The sequence below is a fragment of the Coregonus lavaretus genome (assembly GCF_964263955.1).
Source record: "Coregonus lavaretus genome assembly, chromosome: 8".
Lineage (NCBI taxonomy): Eukaryota > Metazoa > Chordata > Actinopteri > Salmoniformes > Salmonidae > Coregonus > Coregonus lavaretus.
Window position 1 is genome coordinate 30,854,020 of NC_139995.1, and position 16,288 is coordinate 30,870,307.

The 16,288-nt window shown below is 42.8% G+C and overlaps 1 protein-coding gene across 1 annotated transcript; it reads right to left on the minus strand.

Moving 5' to 3' along the window:
• Nucleotides 1–9,710: 9,710 nt before the first annotated feature.
• LOC311134006 (vasopressin V2 receptor-like) lies at nt 9,711–11,280 on the minus strand (the record flags this gene model as incomplete). The annotated part of the gene is made up of 3 exons (XM_084167620.1): nt 9,711–9,865; nt 10,164–10,262; nt 10,419–11,280. 3 exons carry the CDS (start codon nt 11,278–11,280, stop codon nt 9,711–9,713), a joined length of 1,116 nt encoding a protein of 371 aa, XP_084023746.1.
• Between the last annotated feature and the right edge of the window lie 5,008 nt (nt 11,281–16,288).

The window sequence follows — 16,288 nt, forward strand, 5'->3', positions numbered from 1 at the left end:
CCAGTAGAGTTCGAGACAATTATAGAATATATGCCACAGCACATTTGAACTGTTCTGGCTGCTCGTGGTGGCCCAATGCCCTATTAAGACACTTTATGTTGGTGTTTCCTTTGTTTTGGCAGTTACCTGTAGGTCTGTCATGATAACTGCCTGTCCCCCTTCCCCTGCCTCCCTGGTAGCCTATCAGCTGGCTGGGTACAAAGCAAAGCCAAGTCATTGTTTTGGAACATAGTGTTGGTACCATTACGAGTTCAGGCCAGGACAGTGGAGTGACTTGAGGTGTGTTTGGTTTAAATATGTATATGGAGATGAAATGGTATACAGATGGATTCTCCCTAGTCTAGTGCTCATCCCTCACACACACATTGCTGGAGGATACATGAATTATCAATTTCTCGCTTTTTTCCCTTTCACCCTTTACTCATTTTAGAAACCAGCCTTTGACGAAGTGGAGGAATACGAGGTTTGAAATGGTGCTTCTGGAGTTACATCAGGCCTCTTACGTTTACCTTTTATAACCTGCTTGACTGTTATGTCTGAGATTAACAGTAACTGTTTGTATCACGTATCAAAAGGTTTGTGTGTTTGTGCCTGTCAGTATGCTTAAGTGCAAATGAATGAGCCTTCAAGTGTTTCAATTTGCAGAACTTTGAGGAACAATACATCTTTGGCACTAAAGCCATGATTATAGGACGTAGACTGATGTTGTACACTGCTCAAAAAAATAAAGGGAACACTTAAACAACACATCCTAGATCTGAATGAAATAATCTTATTAAATACTTTTTTCTTTATATAGTTGAATGTGCTGACAACAAAATCACACAAATTATATCAATGGAAATCAAATTTATCAACCCATGGAGGTCTGGATTTGGAGTCACCCTCAAAATTAAAGTGGAAAACCACACTACAGGCTGATCCAACTTTGATGTAATGTCCTTAAAACAAGTCAAAATGAAGCTCAGTAGTGTGTGTGGCCTCCACGTGCCTGTATGACCTCCCTACAACGCCTGGGCATGCTCCTGATGAGGTGGCGTATGGTCTCCTGAGGGATCTCCTCCCAGACCTGGACTAAAGCATCCCCCAACTCCTGGACAGTCTGTGGTGCAACGTGGCGTTGGTGGATGGAGCGAGACATGATGTCCCAGATGTGCTCAATTGGATTCAGATCTGGGGAACGGGCGGGCCAGTCCATAGCATCAATGCCTTCCTCTTGCAGGAACTGCTGACACACTCCAGCCACATGAGGTCTAGCATTGTCTTGCATTAGGAGGAACCCAGGGCCAACCGCACCAGCATATGGTCTCACAAGGGGTCTAAGGATCTCATCTCTGTACCTAATGGTAGTCAGGCTACCTCTGGCGAGCACATGGAGGGCTGTGCGGCCCCCCAAAGAAATGCCACCCCACACCATGACTGACCCACCGCCAAACCGGTCATGCTGGAGGATGTTGCAGGCAGCAGAACGTTCTCCACGGTGTCTCCAGACTCTGTCACGTCTGTCACATGTGCTCAGTGTGAACCTGCTTTCATCTGTGAAGAGCACAGGGCGCCAGTGGCGAATTTGCACAACCCCCACCTGTGGACGTCGGGCCCTCATACCACCCTCATGGAGTCTGTTTCTGACCGTTTGAGCAGACACATGCACATTTGTGGCCTGCTGGAGGTCATTTTGCAGGGCTCTGGCAGTGCTCCTCCTGCTCCTCCTTGCACAAAGACGGAGGTAACGGTCCTGCTGCTGGGTTGTTGCCCTCCTACGGCCTCCTCCACGTCTCCTGATGTACTGGCCTGTCTCCTGGTAGCGCCTCCATGCTCTGGACACTACGCTGACAGACACAGCAAACCTTCTTGCCACAGCTCGCATTGATGTGCCATCCTGGATGAGCTGCACTACCTGAGCCACTTGTGTGGGTTGTAGACTCCGTCTCATGCTACCACTAGAGTGAAAGCACCGCCAGCATTCAAAAGTCACCAAAACATCAGCCAGGAAGCATAGGAACTGAGAAGTGGTCTGTGGTCACCACCTGCAGAACCACTTCTTTATTGGGGGTGTCTTGCTAATTGCCTATAATTTCCACCTGTTGTCTATTCCATTTGCACAACAGCATCTGAAATGTATTGTCAATCAGTGTTTCTTCCTAAGTGGACAGTTTGATTTCACAGAAGTGTGATTGACTTGGAGTTACATTGTGTTGTTTAAGTGTTCCCTTTATTTTTTTGAGCAGTATATTTGTGTCAAAGTGACAGCTTAACATCACAGGGACAAGGGGGACCTTTGGAACATTAAACTGTGTTTGTAATTATCACACCAACAAACTCAGTGCCCTTCCTCTCTCCATGTCAGGACTTGCTACGAACCGCACACATTAAGATTTCTGATCATAGTTGTCATTATATTCCTGTCTGGATTTGTGCAAGTTTACATTTCTCTTAGCCTAGATTTCCTAGAAGATTAAATAATTACATCTTGAATGTCGGCACATTTAAAGCCAGCGTACACAGGATTCCAGTTCAACCCCAGTGAAAGAGCCTCTGTGTATAAGCCTATAAGTATAGTGTCTAATTGTGAAGGCAGAATATTGAAACCCTGGCTGGCCTAAGGCACAGACAGCATTTCTAGGGCAGGACCCCAGATCGTTTTCAGTTCACAACAACAACAACATTAACCTGTGTCTCAGGACAGCCTCAAAGAACTTGGACATCCCCTGAGTCTGTTCTTAGTCTGAGGTATAGAACTGTTAGATATGTGTGTGTTTGTGTCTCTCTGTGTCCATGTCAGTGTGTATCTGAAGTACAGAACTATTTGATTTGTGTGTGGTTGTTTATGTGTCTTTCTGTGTCCATGTCAGTTTGTGTATGAAGTATGCTTCAAATTCGTACATGGTTGTACAACTGTGAGTCATAATGTTGCTCAGATCAGACTGAAATGAGACTGACACACACACAAACACACCGTGGCGGTCTTACCATTAGGCAACTTAGGCAATTGCCTGGGGCCTCACATCATCCGGGGCCTCATGAACTTGGCATACATTTTGTTTAATAATACATAATTTCAGTTGTCTTGTCTTCCTCCCCCGCTTGTGGCCCTCCTCCGCTCCTGAGTAGGGTACTAGGGGGTAACTAGCCCCCCCTAAGAACAATGTCTAATTACTGACACAAAAAAGCAACGTGTATGGATGAAGGTCATGTTTAGGCGAATAAACTATAAAGGGAAATATATGGCTACAGTTTACACTTTTTTAGTTATTTCATGAAATATGGTTTTATGTACCAGGGTTGCCAGTACCGGGGTTGTCAGTTACCCCGGTAGAAGATTATGGCATAGGGTTTCACACAAGCGTGTTAAAATTCATTTAATCAGTTTTATTTAGAAATTCTTTAGTAAGTAATAGTTAAAAGCTAAGTCTAGTTGTCTTATTTTAATTATTTAAATAAAATATCTTTGTTGTTCCTTTTCCATACAATCCATTATGTACAATTGCACTAAATATTATTTGAATAATGCAAGATTTTTAATCCCAGCAGTCTTTAAAATGACATTCAGGAGCAAAAGGTTTTCAATAGTTGTTTTTAATTCATTCAAAAAAATATTCATTGGAATATAATATTGGAATGGAATATAATTAATAACATTAGAATATAACATTTAGTAACAATAACTTAACATTGATGTGGATCTTATGCTCTGCTATTGAACAATTCTAATTTGTACATAGGTCACAAATAAAGCTATCCCCAGTAAAATTGGAGCCAACCTCCTGCACTGCTCACACTTAATCCAGTCCACACCTGTGACTGAAAACAGGGGGAGAGATGCCAATTGAAAAGCTCTATCTTAAAAACGTAGCTAGCTATATGACATAAGATGCTGTGTAAAATAGCTAAAAGGCTATAAAGTAACATTAACTGTAAAGCTATCAGTCACTAGTGGAAACATTTACAACTGCAATTAAGTTACATTATCATTTTAATGTATTTAACCTCAGACGATCTGGTAGTAAGGTTGCACCTAGCAGCTTATGCTAACTAGCTAGTTGGCTAGCATTTACTGCTAGTGAAGTTTCTAGCTAACAAGTTAGCATAAACTAGCTCTGTCAGAGTGACCATCGGGTTCTTGGTCACCTCCCTGACCAAGGCCATTCTCACCCGATTGGGGGGGGGGCATAACCGAGTTTGGGAAACCCTGCTGTAGAGTAAGTGTTTTCACATATAGTCCTCTTTAAAATAACCGATCTCAGTCCTCTTAAAGTGAACTCAGTTATTTTTGTATTCACATTGCCCTTGCCTTTGAATGAGGACTCAAATCTTTTGCCAGTTCACTTCACCCATTTTGTGGTCCGAGTCTTCTTTGCATTCACATTGCTATGTTTAGAAAGGAACCAATATATTTTCCCAACATTCACTCAATGCACTCTGCGTTTTTACAAAGGGCAGGTCAAGCCATTTCATCAGAACATGTTATCGGACAGCTAGAGATACAGTACAGGTAGGTTACTTTTTTTGTACATTTTGGAAGCTAATCGATTGCATTTAGTTAAAAGATGACATAATAATTGCAATAGGAAGATACTATTAACATGTAAATAGTATTGGTAACAGAATAAACAGCAGAATAATAACTGCAGATTAAATAATGCTGTAATTGATCATTGTACACCCAATGTAGGCTACTGCCCCTTTAAGAGCTAGAATTTATGTTGTACCCTATGTTGTGATTCTCACCAAATAGAGCATGTTGTTGCTTCTCACACTATTCAAACTCGACAATCGAATAAACATTTTATGAAGCTCTCTTGTTGATCACATATTGCTAACAAATAATCGGAACTAAAAACTCCACATATATTTTTGAATGACTGTGCATCCTTGACAATCATTAATCAATATTCAAAACCAGCACAAGTTATTTTCTGCGAACCTGCACGGCATCATCTAGGGTGTGTTCGTAAATTCAATCTGGAGTGCCAGAGTGCGCTCTGGACAGTCGTAAACTAGGGAGTTGGCAGATTGCCCATTAATAAATTCAGACCGTTTTGCTCTCGGAGCGTTCAGAGCGCACACTGGACGCTCTGTCCGAGGAGTAGGGTTGATCCGAGCGTTCTGACCTCACAACGGCAGTCAAGCACCCAAGCTAACTGGCTAAAGTTGGCTAGCTTGCTAGCTACTTCCAGACACAAATGAGAGCACACCTCACTCTGACCATTTTACTAGCCCTAGCAGAGCTGGTTAGGCTGTTTTCATGTTATCCATATCGTTGGTGACTGTAACTGTGCTGCTGACAACAATTTAATTACGCTTTTTTGCAGGGCGTTTACTGACACCGGCCATATTCAACTGGTGTTGAGCGTTCGTAAATTCATCAGTTATTCTGCGCTCTGGCACACTCAGACGAGAGTGCTCTGAAATCGGAGTAGATAGCCAGAGCGAATTTACGAACGCACCCCTTCTTTCTTTTGTGGCACCAATGTGAGGGGTTATGGCAGTGGAAACGGTGTTGCAGTAGTCTAGTGTGTGGTGCGGGAATAATGACAAGCGAACCTGGGGAGCTTTGTGTTACATTGCCCTGAAAAAGGGAACCCGAGTACGGAATTCAAGCGAACTGAACTCAGACCACCTCTTGAGACGGTCACAGTTCGGTTCGCTTCGGGGACTCTTTTGAGTGGTCTGAGTTTCACTGCACAAACAAATAAGTGAAACACACTGAGTTCACAAAAATGGCCTGAAAGGGACCAAGTGTGAAAATATCCTAAGGATATAGTCAGGGGGAAACTATGGCAACCAGCTCTTATAAAGATACAGACCGGTCTGCCAGGCTCCTAAACCTAGCCTGGTCCCAGGTCTGTTCGTGTTCTTGCCAACTCCATTGCTGTCAGTAACCAGGTTTCCATCTAATGCTAGTAAAGTAAATGTTGGATAGAAAATGTTGTGACCGGCCTGATGAAAACAGCAAATGTGTTGGTAAACTTTTCAAATGTCGACAAAACAAAAAACACTAGATAAAATGGGATCGTTTTGTACAATTTATTATGCGAGAAATTGCAGTGGAAACACCTTTGTGCGCAAATATATATATACTGTAATAATTTTTGGGACACTGTAAAGTCCATGGAAAATAAGAGCACCTCCTCCCAACTGCCCACTGCACTGAGGCTAGAAAACACTGTCACCACCGATAAATCTACAATAATCGAGAATTTCAACAAGCATTTTGCTACGGCTGGCCATGCTTTCCACCTGGCTACCACTACCCCCGACACCAGCTCTGCACCCTCCGCTGCAACTTGCCCATGCCAGCCCCGCTTCTCCTTCACACAAATTCAGACAGCTGATGTTCTGAAAGAGCTGAAAAATCTGGACCCCTACAAATCAGCTGGGCTAGACAATCTGGACCCTTTCTTTCTAAAATTAGCCGCCGAAATTGTCGCAACCCCTATTACTAGCCTGTTCAACCTCTCTTTCGTAACGTCTGAGATCCCCAGAGATTGGAAAGCTGCCGCGGTCATCCCCCTCTTCAAAGGGGGTGACAATCTAGATCCAAACTGTTACAGACCTATATCCATCCTGCCCTGCCTTTCGAAAGTTTTTGAAAGCCAAGTTAACAAACAGATCATTGACCATTTCGAATCACACCGTACCTTCTCCGCTATGCAATCCGGTTTCCGAGCTGGTCATGGGTGCACCTCAGCCACGCTCAAGGTCCTAAACGATATTATAAACGCGATCGATAAAACACAGTACTGCGCAGCCGTCTTCATCGACCTGGCCAAGGCTTTCGACTCTGTCAACCACCGCATTCTTATTGGCAGACTAAATAGCCTTGGTTTCTCTAATGACTGCCTCGTCTGGTTCACCAACTACTTCTCAGATAGAGTTCAATGTGTCAAATCGGAGGGCCTGTTGTCTGGACCTCTGGCCGTCTCTATGGGGGTGCCACAGGGTTCAATTCTCGGGCCGACTCTATTCTCTGTGTATATCAATGATGTCGCTCTTGCTGCTGGTGACGCTCGGATCCACCTCTATGCGGACGACACCATTTTGTATACATTTGGCCCTTCATTGGACACTGTGTTAACAAACCTCCAAACGAGCTTCAACGCCATACAACACTCCTTCCGTAGCCTCCAACTGCTCTTAAACACTAGTAAAACTAAATGCATGCTCTTCAACCGAACGCTGCTTGCACCCGCCCACCCGACTAGAATCACTACTCTCGGCGGGTCTGACCTAGAGTTTGTGGACAACTACAAATACCTAGGTGTCTGGTTAGACTGTAAACTCTCCTTCCAGACTCACATTAAGCATCTCCAATCAAAAGTTAGATCTAGAATCGGCTTCCTATTTCGCAACAAAGCCTCCTTCACTCATGCTGCCAAACATGCCCTCGTAAAACTGACTATCCTACCGATCCTTGACTTCGGCGATGTCATTTACAAAATAGCCTCCAACACTCTACTCAGCAAATTGGATGTAGTCTATCACAGTGCCATCCGTTTTGTCACCAAAGCCCCATATACTACCCACCATTGTGACCTGTACGCTCTTGTTGGCTGGCCCTCACTACATATTCGTCGCCAAACCCACTGGCTCCAGGTCATCTATAAATCACTGCTAGGCAAATCCCGTCTTATTTTAGCTCACTGGTCACCATAGCAACACCCACCCGTAGTCTGCGCTCCAGCAGGTATATCTCACTGGTCATCCCCAAAGCCAACACCTCCTTTGGCCGCCATTCCTTCCAGTTCTCTGCTGCCAATGACTGGAACGAACTGCAAAAATCTCTGAAGCTGGAGACTCTTATCTCCCTCACTAACTTTAAGCGTCAGTTGTCAGAGCAGTTTACCGATCACTGCACCTGTACACAGCCTTTCTGAAATTAGCCCACCCAACTACCACATCCCCATATTGTTATTTATTTTGCTAATTTGCACCCCAGTATCTCTATTTGCACATCATTTTTTGCACATCTATCATTCCAGTGTTAATACGAAATTGTAACTATTTTACCTCCATAACTTACTACATTCGAACACACTGTATATATATTTTCTGTTGTATTTTTGACTTTATGTTTTGTTTACCCCATATGTAACTCTGTGTTGTTGTTTTCATCGCACTGCTTTGCTTTATCTTGGCCAGGTCGCACTTGTAAAGGAGAACTTGTTCTCAACTGGCTTACCTGGTTAAATAAAGGTTAAATAAAATAAATAAATAACCATCATATCTAAGTAAACTTGGAGTCACGCGATGATATGTTGTGTGGTCCTCCCACTACGACTCGGGAAAGCATACCGTTTATTAGGCTACAGATTAAATAAGTTATGATGGACTTCACACAGGGTGGTAAAAGTGCACGGTGATGAGCTTGATGCTCCTTTCCAAAACATATTGAGGGTCTTACACTGGTGACATATGATCAATGCTTGGCTGCCATTTGACAAATAAAAGTAATCTCGCTCTTTCGTCCATAATAATCTCATCATGTAGGCTATACGTGCGCTCTAGCCAACAGCGCTCAGATATAGTACTATACAGTATCTTCGCCCTGTTGGCTGGCTACAGCGCACGTCCCAATACCAGAGTGGGCACACTTGCAACCTTTTTTGTGAGAAAACCATCTGTAGAGTTGAAAATGCGATGGAAACCCATTTAACTTGTATTTTTTTATTCGATACATGGGAATTTATCGGCACAATATATTTTTTATCTTGCAACAAGACAATTTGATGGAAACACATATTTGGTGCGAAAATGCGCATATTGTTTTTATGCGGGTTTTTGCATATTAATTTGCATGAAAATCTGTCCAATTGGATGAAAACCTAGCTATTGACCCACTAAAATGGGGTTGTTTATTTTATAATCGCTTGCACTACAAAATTATTACTGTCTTTCTCCGTTTACAACATAGAAAATAAACATTAGAGAAGACTTTCATACATCGTTTTTTGTATGTACAATGTTTAGGTTTTCCAAAAATCTGTCTAGTCTCTCTAAAGTTGGCTTGTAGGCCTATCTTGTTAAAAAGCTACATCAAACTTGGACTGTCTCTGTGAACACACAGCTTCTATTTTGTAAATGATTATTTCACCATGTCTCTGCCTGGCATCATAAAAGCACTAAACAGCTTCTCCACTGTTGATGATGAAAGTTTGATCGTTTACAATATATTTATTAAATATAACAATAATCACAGGCAGTAAATGCATTCTATAGGCCTACTATACAATATTTTGTCAAACAGTTTGCAGGTGTTAACAGTGGTTTTGTTAGATTAGATTTTGACATTTATTCACAAAAGGTACCAAACTACTCTATTCTCTGGACTCCACCGACATGTTGACCACACCATGACCCCTTTGTCACAATTTCTCTCATTCCTATGTTGTCTGCCAGAGGTTTTACAACCGTGATTTAGCTCCCTGTGACGCCCAGCACCAGCCTACAGCATCAACGGGCTGTCTTCATCCATCAGCTGTGGTTTACCCCCCAGGATTTCGCGCGTATTTGTGCACATACCCTACTGTCCGCTCATAATTATCACACCTATTTCTGGCTCCATTATAGTGAGTGCTTTAATCGCCCCGAAGGATCACTTGACATATCTTGACCATGATATCGAGGGAGTAAATAACATGGAAATAGCCCGTCATTAGAGCTGCCCTTGACTCACGGTCCGTTACCTGATTGACCGTGCGTGCCTCTAGTCACTTGCTTCCCCACACACCCGGGGGATATGAAAACCGTGCGCTCCATTTGGAGTCTGAAATGCTTTTGAAGCTCATGTAGAGCGAGCTGACCACTGTTGCCTCATCATTAATGGAGTCTTTCCCTTCGGACGGACTCCGGCACAGCACCATTTACATTTACGTCATTTAGCAGACGCTCTTATCCAGATCGACTTACAAATTGGTGCATTCACCCTATAGCCAGTGGGATAACCACTTTACAATTTTATTTTATTTATTTATTTATTTTTTGGGGGGGTGGGGGGGGTAGAAGGATTACTTTATCCTATCCCAGGTATTCCTTAAAGAGGTGGGGTTTCAAATGTCTCCGGAAGGTGGTGAGTGACTCCGCTGTCCTGGCGTCGTGAGGGAGCTTGTTCCACCATTGGGGTGCCAGAGCAGCGAACAGTTTTGACTGGGCTGAGCGGAAACTATGCTTCTTGGGCAGCTGGCGGCTGAAGAACAGGTAGATGCAGGGGTTTGTGCAGCTGTTGAGACTCGCCAATAGCATCAGTATGGTGAACGTCGCCGCTGCAATGACAATAACACAAGGAGAAATTACGCACAGGTAGACTAGCCTACCCAAAATCAGTGGGCGTGTAAACAATAAAGGACTAGGCTATATCGACAGTCATAATTGTTGACTTTATTATTTAGTTATAATAAGATTGATATCCATGTTCTTACTTTCCGTCGGCGCGTCCGTGTCCCAAACAGACCAAAGCTGGACCATGAAGAACGGAGCCCAGCAGATGATGTAGGCGAGCACAATAACCACCGTCATCTTCACGGTCTTGATTCGTGCTTTGGACATCCCGGCCACGCTGCTGGTTCTGGAGGGCAGTGGAAAGGCCACCCCGCTGCCCCCCTCCTGATGCGTCTTTAGGTAAAAGTTGACCTGAGTGACTCGACAGATTCGCACCTGGCACACCACCACGGTCAAAATGGGCAAGACAAAGATGACCAGCGTGGTCCAGGTGATGTAGGTCTTCAGGCCCCAGGGCTGGATAAAGTCCGCCCAGCAGTCGAACACCCCGGGCGCCACCTGGACCCTCGAGAAGATGAAGATCTGAGGCAGGCCGCCCACGAGGGAGATCGTCCAGGCGAGGCACACTGGGATGTTCCAGCGCACGTGCCTCCTCTGAAACTTGACCATGGGGTTGCATATAGCCTGGTAGCGGTCAATGGTCATCACCACGATCATGTAGGTGGACGCAAACATGCCCACTACCTGCAGATACTTCACCAAGCGGCACACCAGGTCTGGTCCGATGAACCTGTCCATAATGTCCCACATGAGCTGCGGGCAAACCTGGAAAAACGCCACCACAAGGTCTGCGATGCACAGATGGAACACGAAGACACGCATCCTGGAGACCTGTTTGCGCCGCTTCCACAGAACCAGTAAATTCCAGGTATTCAGGATAGCCGCGCTGACGAAGATAACGCTGAGCAGCGCGATCTCTACTTTGGCCAGGTTCTCATCCCTGGGCGTGTCCTCAACATCCATCAGACTGAAGTTACCGAGACTTCCGTTAAACGGGTGCATGGTTTACTGATGGAGAGCGAAGAGGGGGCCGCAACTTTCGAAATTACAATTAATGAATGCTTATAAAATACTGACATCATCACATCTGTCTACAATTTTGAATTAACCTAAATGTCCAAATAACTAATAGCCCAATGATTTCAATCCATCAAACATTATTATTATTTTTAAATAGGACCATAGGCTAAAGAAACGTATGCCTGTAACTTAAACAAAGACAACTTACTGATAATTCGTTTGATTGAAGTGCGCAGGAGAAGTCTATTGATGAGGTGTTGCAGTGGTTGCTCTGTGTTTTATATTATTCGCATGGGAGCAGGGTGGGGTGGAGCTTCAGCACCACAGTCCGCGCGCACAACGGCTGCCGCCTTTCATGACTAAAGAGCCCTGTCCACTCTAGCGAGAAGTCTCAAATATGAGCACTTGTATAATTTTTTAAAATGTCAATATTGTTTTTCCTTTTAGTGTAACGCTCTCGTTTTTTATTTACAGTTCGGTCAGCTAAAATCAAATAAAATCCAAGTCAAATGTATTCGTCACATACACCGTTTACAGCAGGTATAAAAGGTGCAGCGAAATGCATATGTGCTATAGGTAGGCCTACATTAACAAATAATAAACAATATCAATGAAAATAGTAAAATAAAAAATAAGTAGTAGAAGTAATAGAAGATGCATAGTAATAATGGACTGTATTTACACTATTTACAAATATTAAGTGGGTAGTGGAATCAATAATAAAACAGAATCGTTGACTGTGAGTGTGTGTGTGTATAAGTTCTGAGTGCTTGTGTGTGATTGTGTGTTTATGGGTGTTTGTGTGTGTGTGTGTAAAGGTTGGAGGTTTTGGTAGACTGCAAATATTTTCTATCGTGTTTCAGGCTGCTACAGTAGGCTATCTGTTTACATTGGACTGCACTAGGTATAGGCCTACTTGTTATATAGAGTAAGCACCCAGTCTTTGGAAGTTGTCTCAGCCTGGAAGACAGTTTCCCTTTCCATAAAGAGCTCCATGCTTATACAGAATATTTCCGGTCTTTAGCCTATGTATTAGCTTCCTGGGAGAATGAGAACATTTTTACATTTTAGCAGACGCTCTTATCCAGAGCGACTTACAGGAGCAATTAGGGTTAAGTGCCTTGCTTAAGGGCACATCGACAGATTTTTCACCTAGTCGGCTCGGGGATTAGAGCCAGCGACCTTTCGGTTACTGGCACAACGCTCTTACCCACTAAGCTACCAACATCCCAATTTACACAGATCTGAGCGTTCCTGCAACCATAACCTCAAACTCCAAAATTAAATGTTCCTCAAATAAGTAGGTTACAGTTATAAAAATGTACACTTTCAAAAAACAAAACTTGATAAAATTATCATAATTCATAGGCCTAAGTCTGATAGTCGGTGGCATTGCTTAAAAAAATTAATGATATTCTATTCCTTTGAGTGCACAATTGGACATCACCAGTCATGTAACGATCAATACGTGGGTTTCTCCTATGGGAGACCATGGTTCAGATCCCTCCTGTGACAAATGCTTTGTGTTTACATTGATATGATGAGTAGTCATAAAAACACAAAATGGATCAATACTGACAATAAATGTACTCCTCTAATAACAATCTACCCTAATACCCTATGACCTATAGTCTCATCCTCCCTATATTGGCCTATCCAGACAGACACAAACAATCAGTCCCATCACAGGGCATGGAGATGTGCCAATGTAGCAGAACACCATCCGTGTTCCTGACAACCTCCAGATGTCCTGAAACAGGCAGTGTTGATTCCAGACTCACAGTTAACTTCAGCTGGTTACAGATGTTTTCTGCTGAGAAATTACTCTGACACTGTTGCCCTTTGGGTCCCTCCTTCTGGAGGTGACTATCACAACTATATCACATGCTAGTGTCCATGTGGAACAAATGAAAAATCAGGAGACTTATATCACTAATTACTCTCACAGGGCCCTTGTAAATATGTTGTGATGATAGGAGCCCTATGATCTGTGAATCTGACTGATAATATAAGAATTTTGTGATCAGGTCAGCCTCTGTGCTCAGCTTGTCCTCCCCTCCCCCTGACTCCCTGCACATATTCCCCTGGATCAGAATCCCTGGGAGCTGCGGGTGCTCCTCTGGTCTTATAAGACATACATCATTGGGTTTTACCCACTAAAGGGGAGGCAAGGGCAAGTTCAATTCCACACAGCCTCTCCTCTCCTGGGACACAGCTCACACAGCCTTATGGATGTCCAAACTGTGTGTCTTCCATGGGGAGAGAGATGTGGAGAAGGTGAGATCAGAGGACCCCTATTGTCAACAGAGAGTGAGCGACCTCAATACTGGGAGTCTAACCCCAATTGGAGATAAACACTTAATACTTTCTTGGAAAGCTAACACATCTCTGTGTTTTGTGCATCTAGTAAAAATCCTTCAAAAGGACTGATCAGAGAGACAGACCTTTGAAGTCAGTCCATTCGTTTGACTGTACGAGAGAGAGACCCATTGATCTGATTGATCTGTCTGTGGTACAGTCCTCCATGAACATCTTTTGAATATTTTGAGGGTTTGGGGAGTGGGGGCAGCTGAATAGTGTAATAAGCCTATGTACACAGTTAGTATAGGGAATACAATAAAATACTTATTTCTTATTTCTCGTGTTTTGTTTATTATATACTGAACAAAAATATAAACACAACATGAAACAATTTCAAAGATGTTACTGAGTTACAGTTCATATAAGGAAATCAGTCAATTAATAAATGAGGCCCTAATCTATGGATTTCACATTACTGGTGTGGTATCTAAGGAATTTATGACTTTGTTAGCTTTGCAAATGGTAATGTGGTATCTAAGGAATTTATGACTTTGTTAGCTTTGCAAATGGTAATGTGGTATCTAAGGAATTTATGACGTTGTTAGTGTTTGCAAATGGTAGCTTAGAGAATGTTGATTTGGCCCAGGGAGACATCTGGAGAGCAGTTCTATAGGAGAACCCTAAAACAGAGGAAGTCTGTTGTGTGGAGTGATGGGATTGGTCTGTAGGGGAAACCACCCCTATCTCGGTAAAGATTATAAATACTTGGTGAAGACAAAGGAGGTCAGAACAACATATTCTTTTGGGTCCACTGTTCTCCAGATGCCTGCAGGTATCTGTAAATCGACGCTGAAATCCTTTGTTATGAATAAACCTTTATAATCAAAGTACAGTGTCAGCGGATCTCCTTGTCCTCCACAGCATGATTAGCAACATGTTTTCAGACACAACAAAATGGCAATGAGGAACGTTTGGGACGGTCTGCGTCTCTCCAGTGTTCCATTCATGAGCAGCGAAGTGACTCCCGCTCAAGACGCCGGCTCATAAGGTGAGATTTCTCACAATTTTGTGCGCGGGTCAATTCGTAGGCTTATGTGGGTGTTCGCTGGAGAGATGTACCGTTTAAAAAACTCATGTGTGCATTTTGCTGTTTTGCTGTGGGATAGGAGTCCGTTCTAAATTTCAAATTTGTTTGCGCTGAAAGCAACGCAAACAGGGGGGAGTGTCGATAGCTATTGAATAATATAATGAAGTAATAAGGCCAGGGTAAATGTATACAAATTAGGACATTGCGGATCTATGGAAGCCCTCTCAGGAGGCGATCATTAGGATGGGCCGAAAATCCTAAAAGCACATTAGGTGGGTTTAGGTCAGTCCCGGGGACTGGGGATTGTGGTATATACATTCTATTGCAAGTTACCGCTCATCTTATAGTTGACGAAGTATATGTTTGATGTGACCGCTCATTGAATATCCGCAAACTCGTGGTAGCCTAAATTTAGGAACAATGGAAAATACGGCGCAATGGAGGTAACATGCTACATGCTACATGCTACCTTAGGGGTCCATAGGAATGGAATAAGCCTCTTAAAACTGTGTATGTATGAAAGAGAGAGAGAGAAAAATAATAAAATAAAGACGTCTCTGTTGTGTTTAAACTGTGTGTCGACTCATATTAGGATAAGATTTATGTTAGAGATATATACATATATATGTTTTGGTTGAGGATAGGGGTTTTTGTTTTTATAAGGAAATACGTAAGTTAAGGTTAAAAAATCTTATGAGTCTCCGTTGGTGAGAACATTAATAGTTGTTAACTATATATGAGCCCCCTGGAAGGACGCTAAGGTTAAAAAACGTATGAGTCTCTATAAAAAGAGAACGTTTACTAACCATTAGAATATCATGAGCCTACAGGGAGGAGGTTTTAATAGTGTATAGAGATGTTTTGTAATAGATAAGGAAATAACTATAAATCTGCAGATTAGGATAAAGGGAAGTTAAGAAACTTCTAAGTAGGATTTGTGTTCAATGTTTTATGTTGGTTTGTGAGCTCTGTTAAGTGTTACTGTTTGTCTATGGGGGGTAAAAGAGAGGAAGTACAGCGGGACTGTCTACTTTCTGTTGTCTAGCTTGGAGAGAGCTGGGAGAGAGCTCCATCCACTCTGAAATCGTATTGGTGAATGTACTACGCATGCGTGTGATTTTATGAGTTTAGAGTTGCGTAGGGCTGACAGAGCGGACAGAGCAGACGGAGACGAATGGGGAGATGTAGACACTAATAGTGTTCTGTTTGTTAAATCGGCTGTTTAACGATGAAATTATTTGATTGAGACCCATTGAATTGATAGATGAGAGATATGTTGACGGATTAAAAATAAAAATAATTAAATAAATAAAATAAAATGTTATTGAGCTATTTATGCTATTGCTGAGTTAAGTTTGCTTATTTCTTAGCGCGAATGTGACTAGAGGAATGTTGAATGGTTGAAATAACTCAGTGAGTGCATAAACTATTAAATTATTGTCTGTTTCTTTGTTATTCTGTCATATGAGAGACGATAAGAAGGAGGAGAGAGAGAGACAGAGAGGAATTGCTGACGTGTACATCACGCGACAGAGTCTGCTGCAACAGGATCAAGTCAAACTAAGGCCAGTACTGTTCTATTTACAAAACTTACCTTCCCAT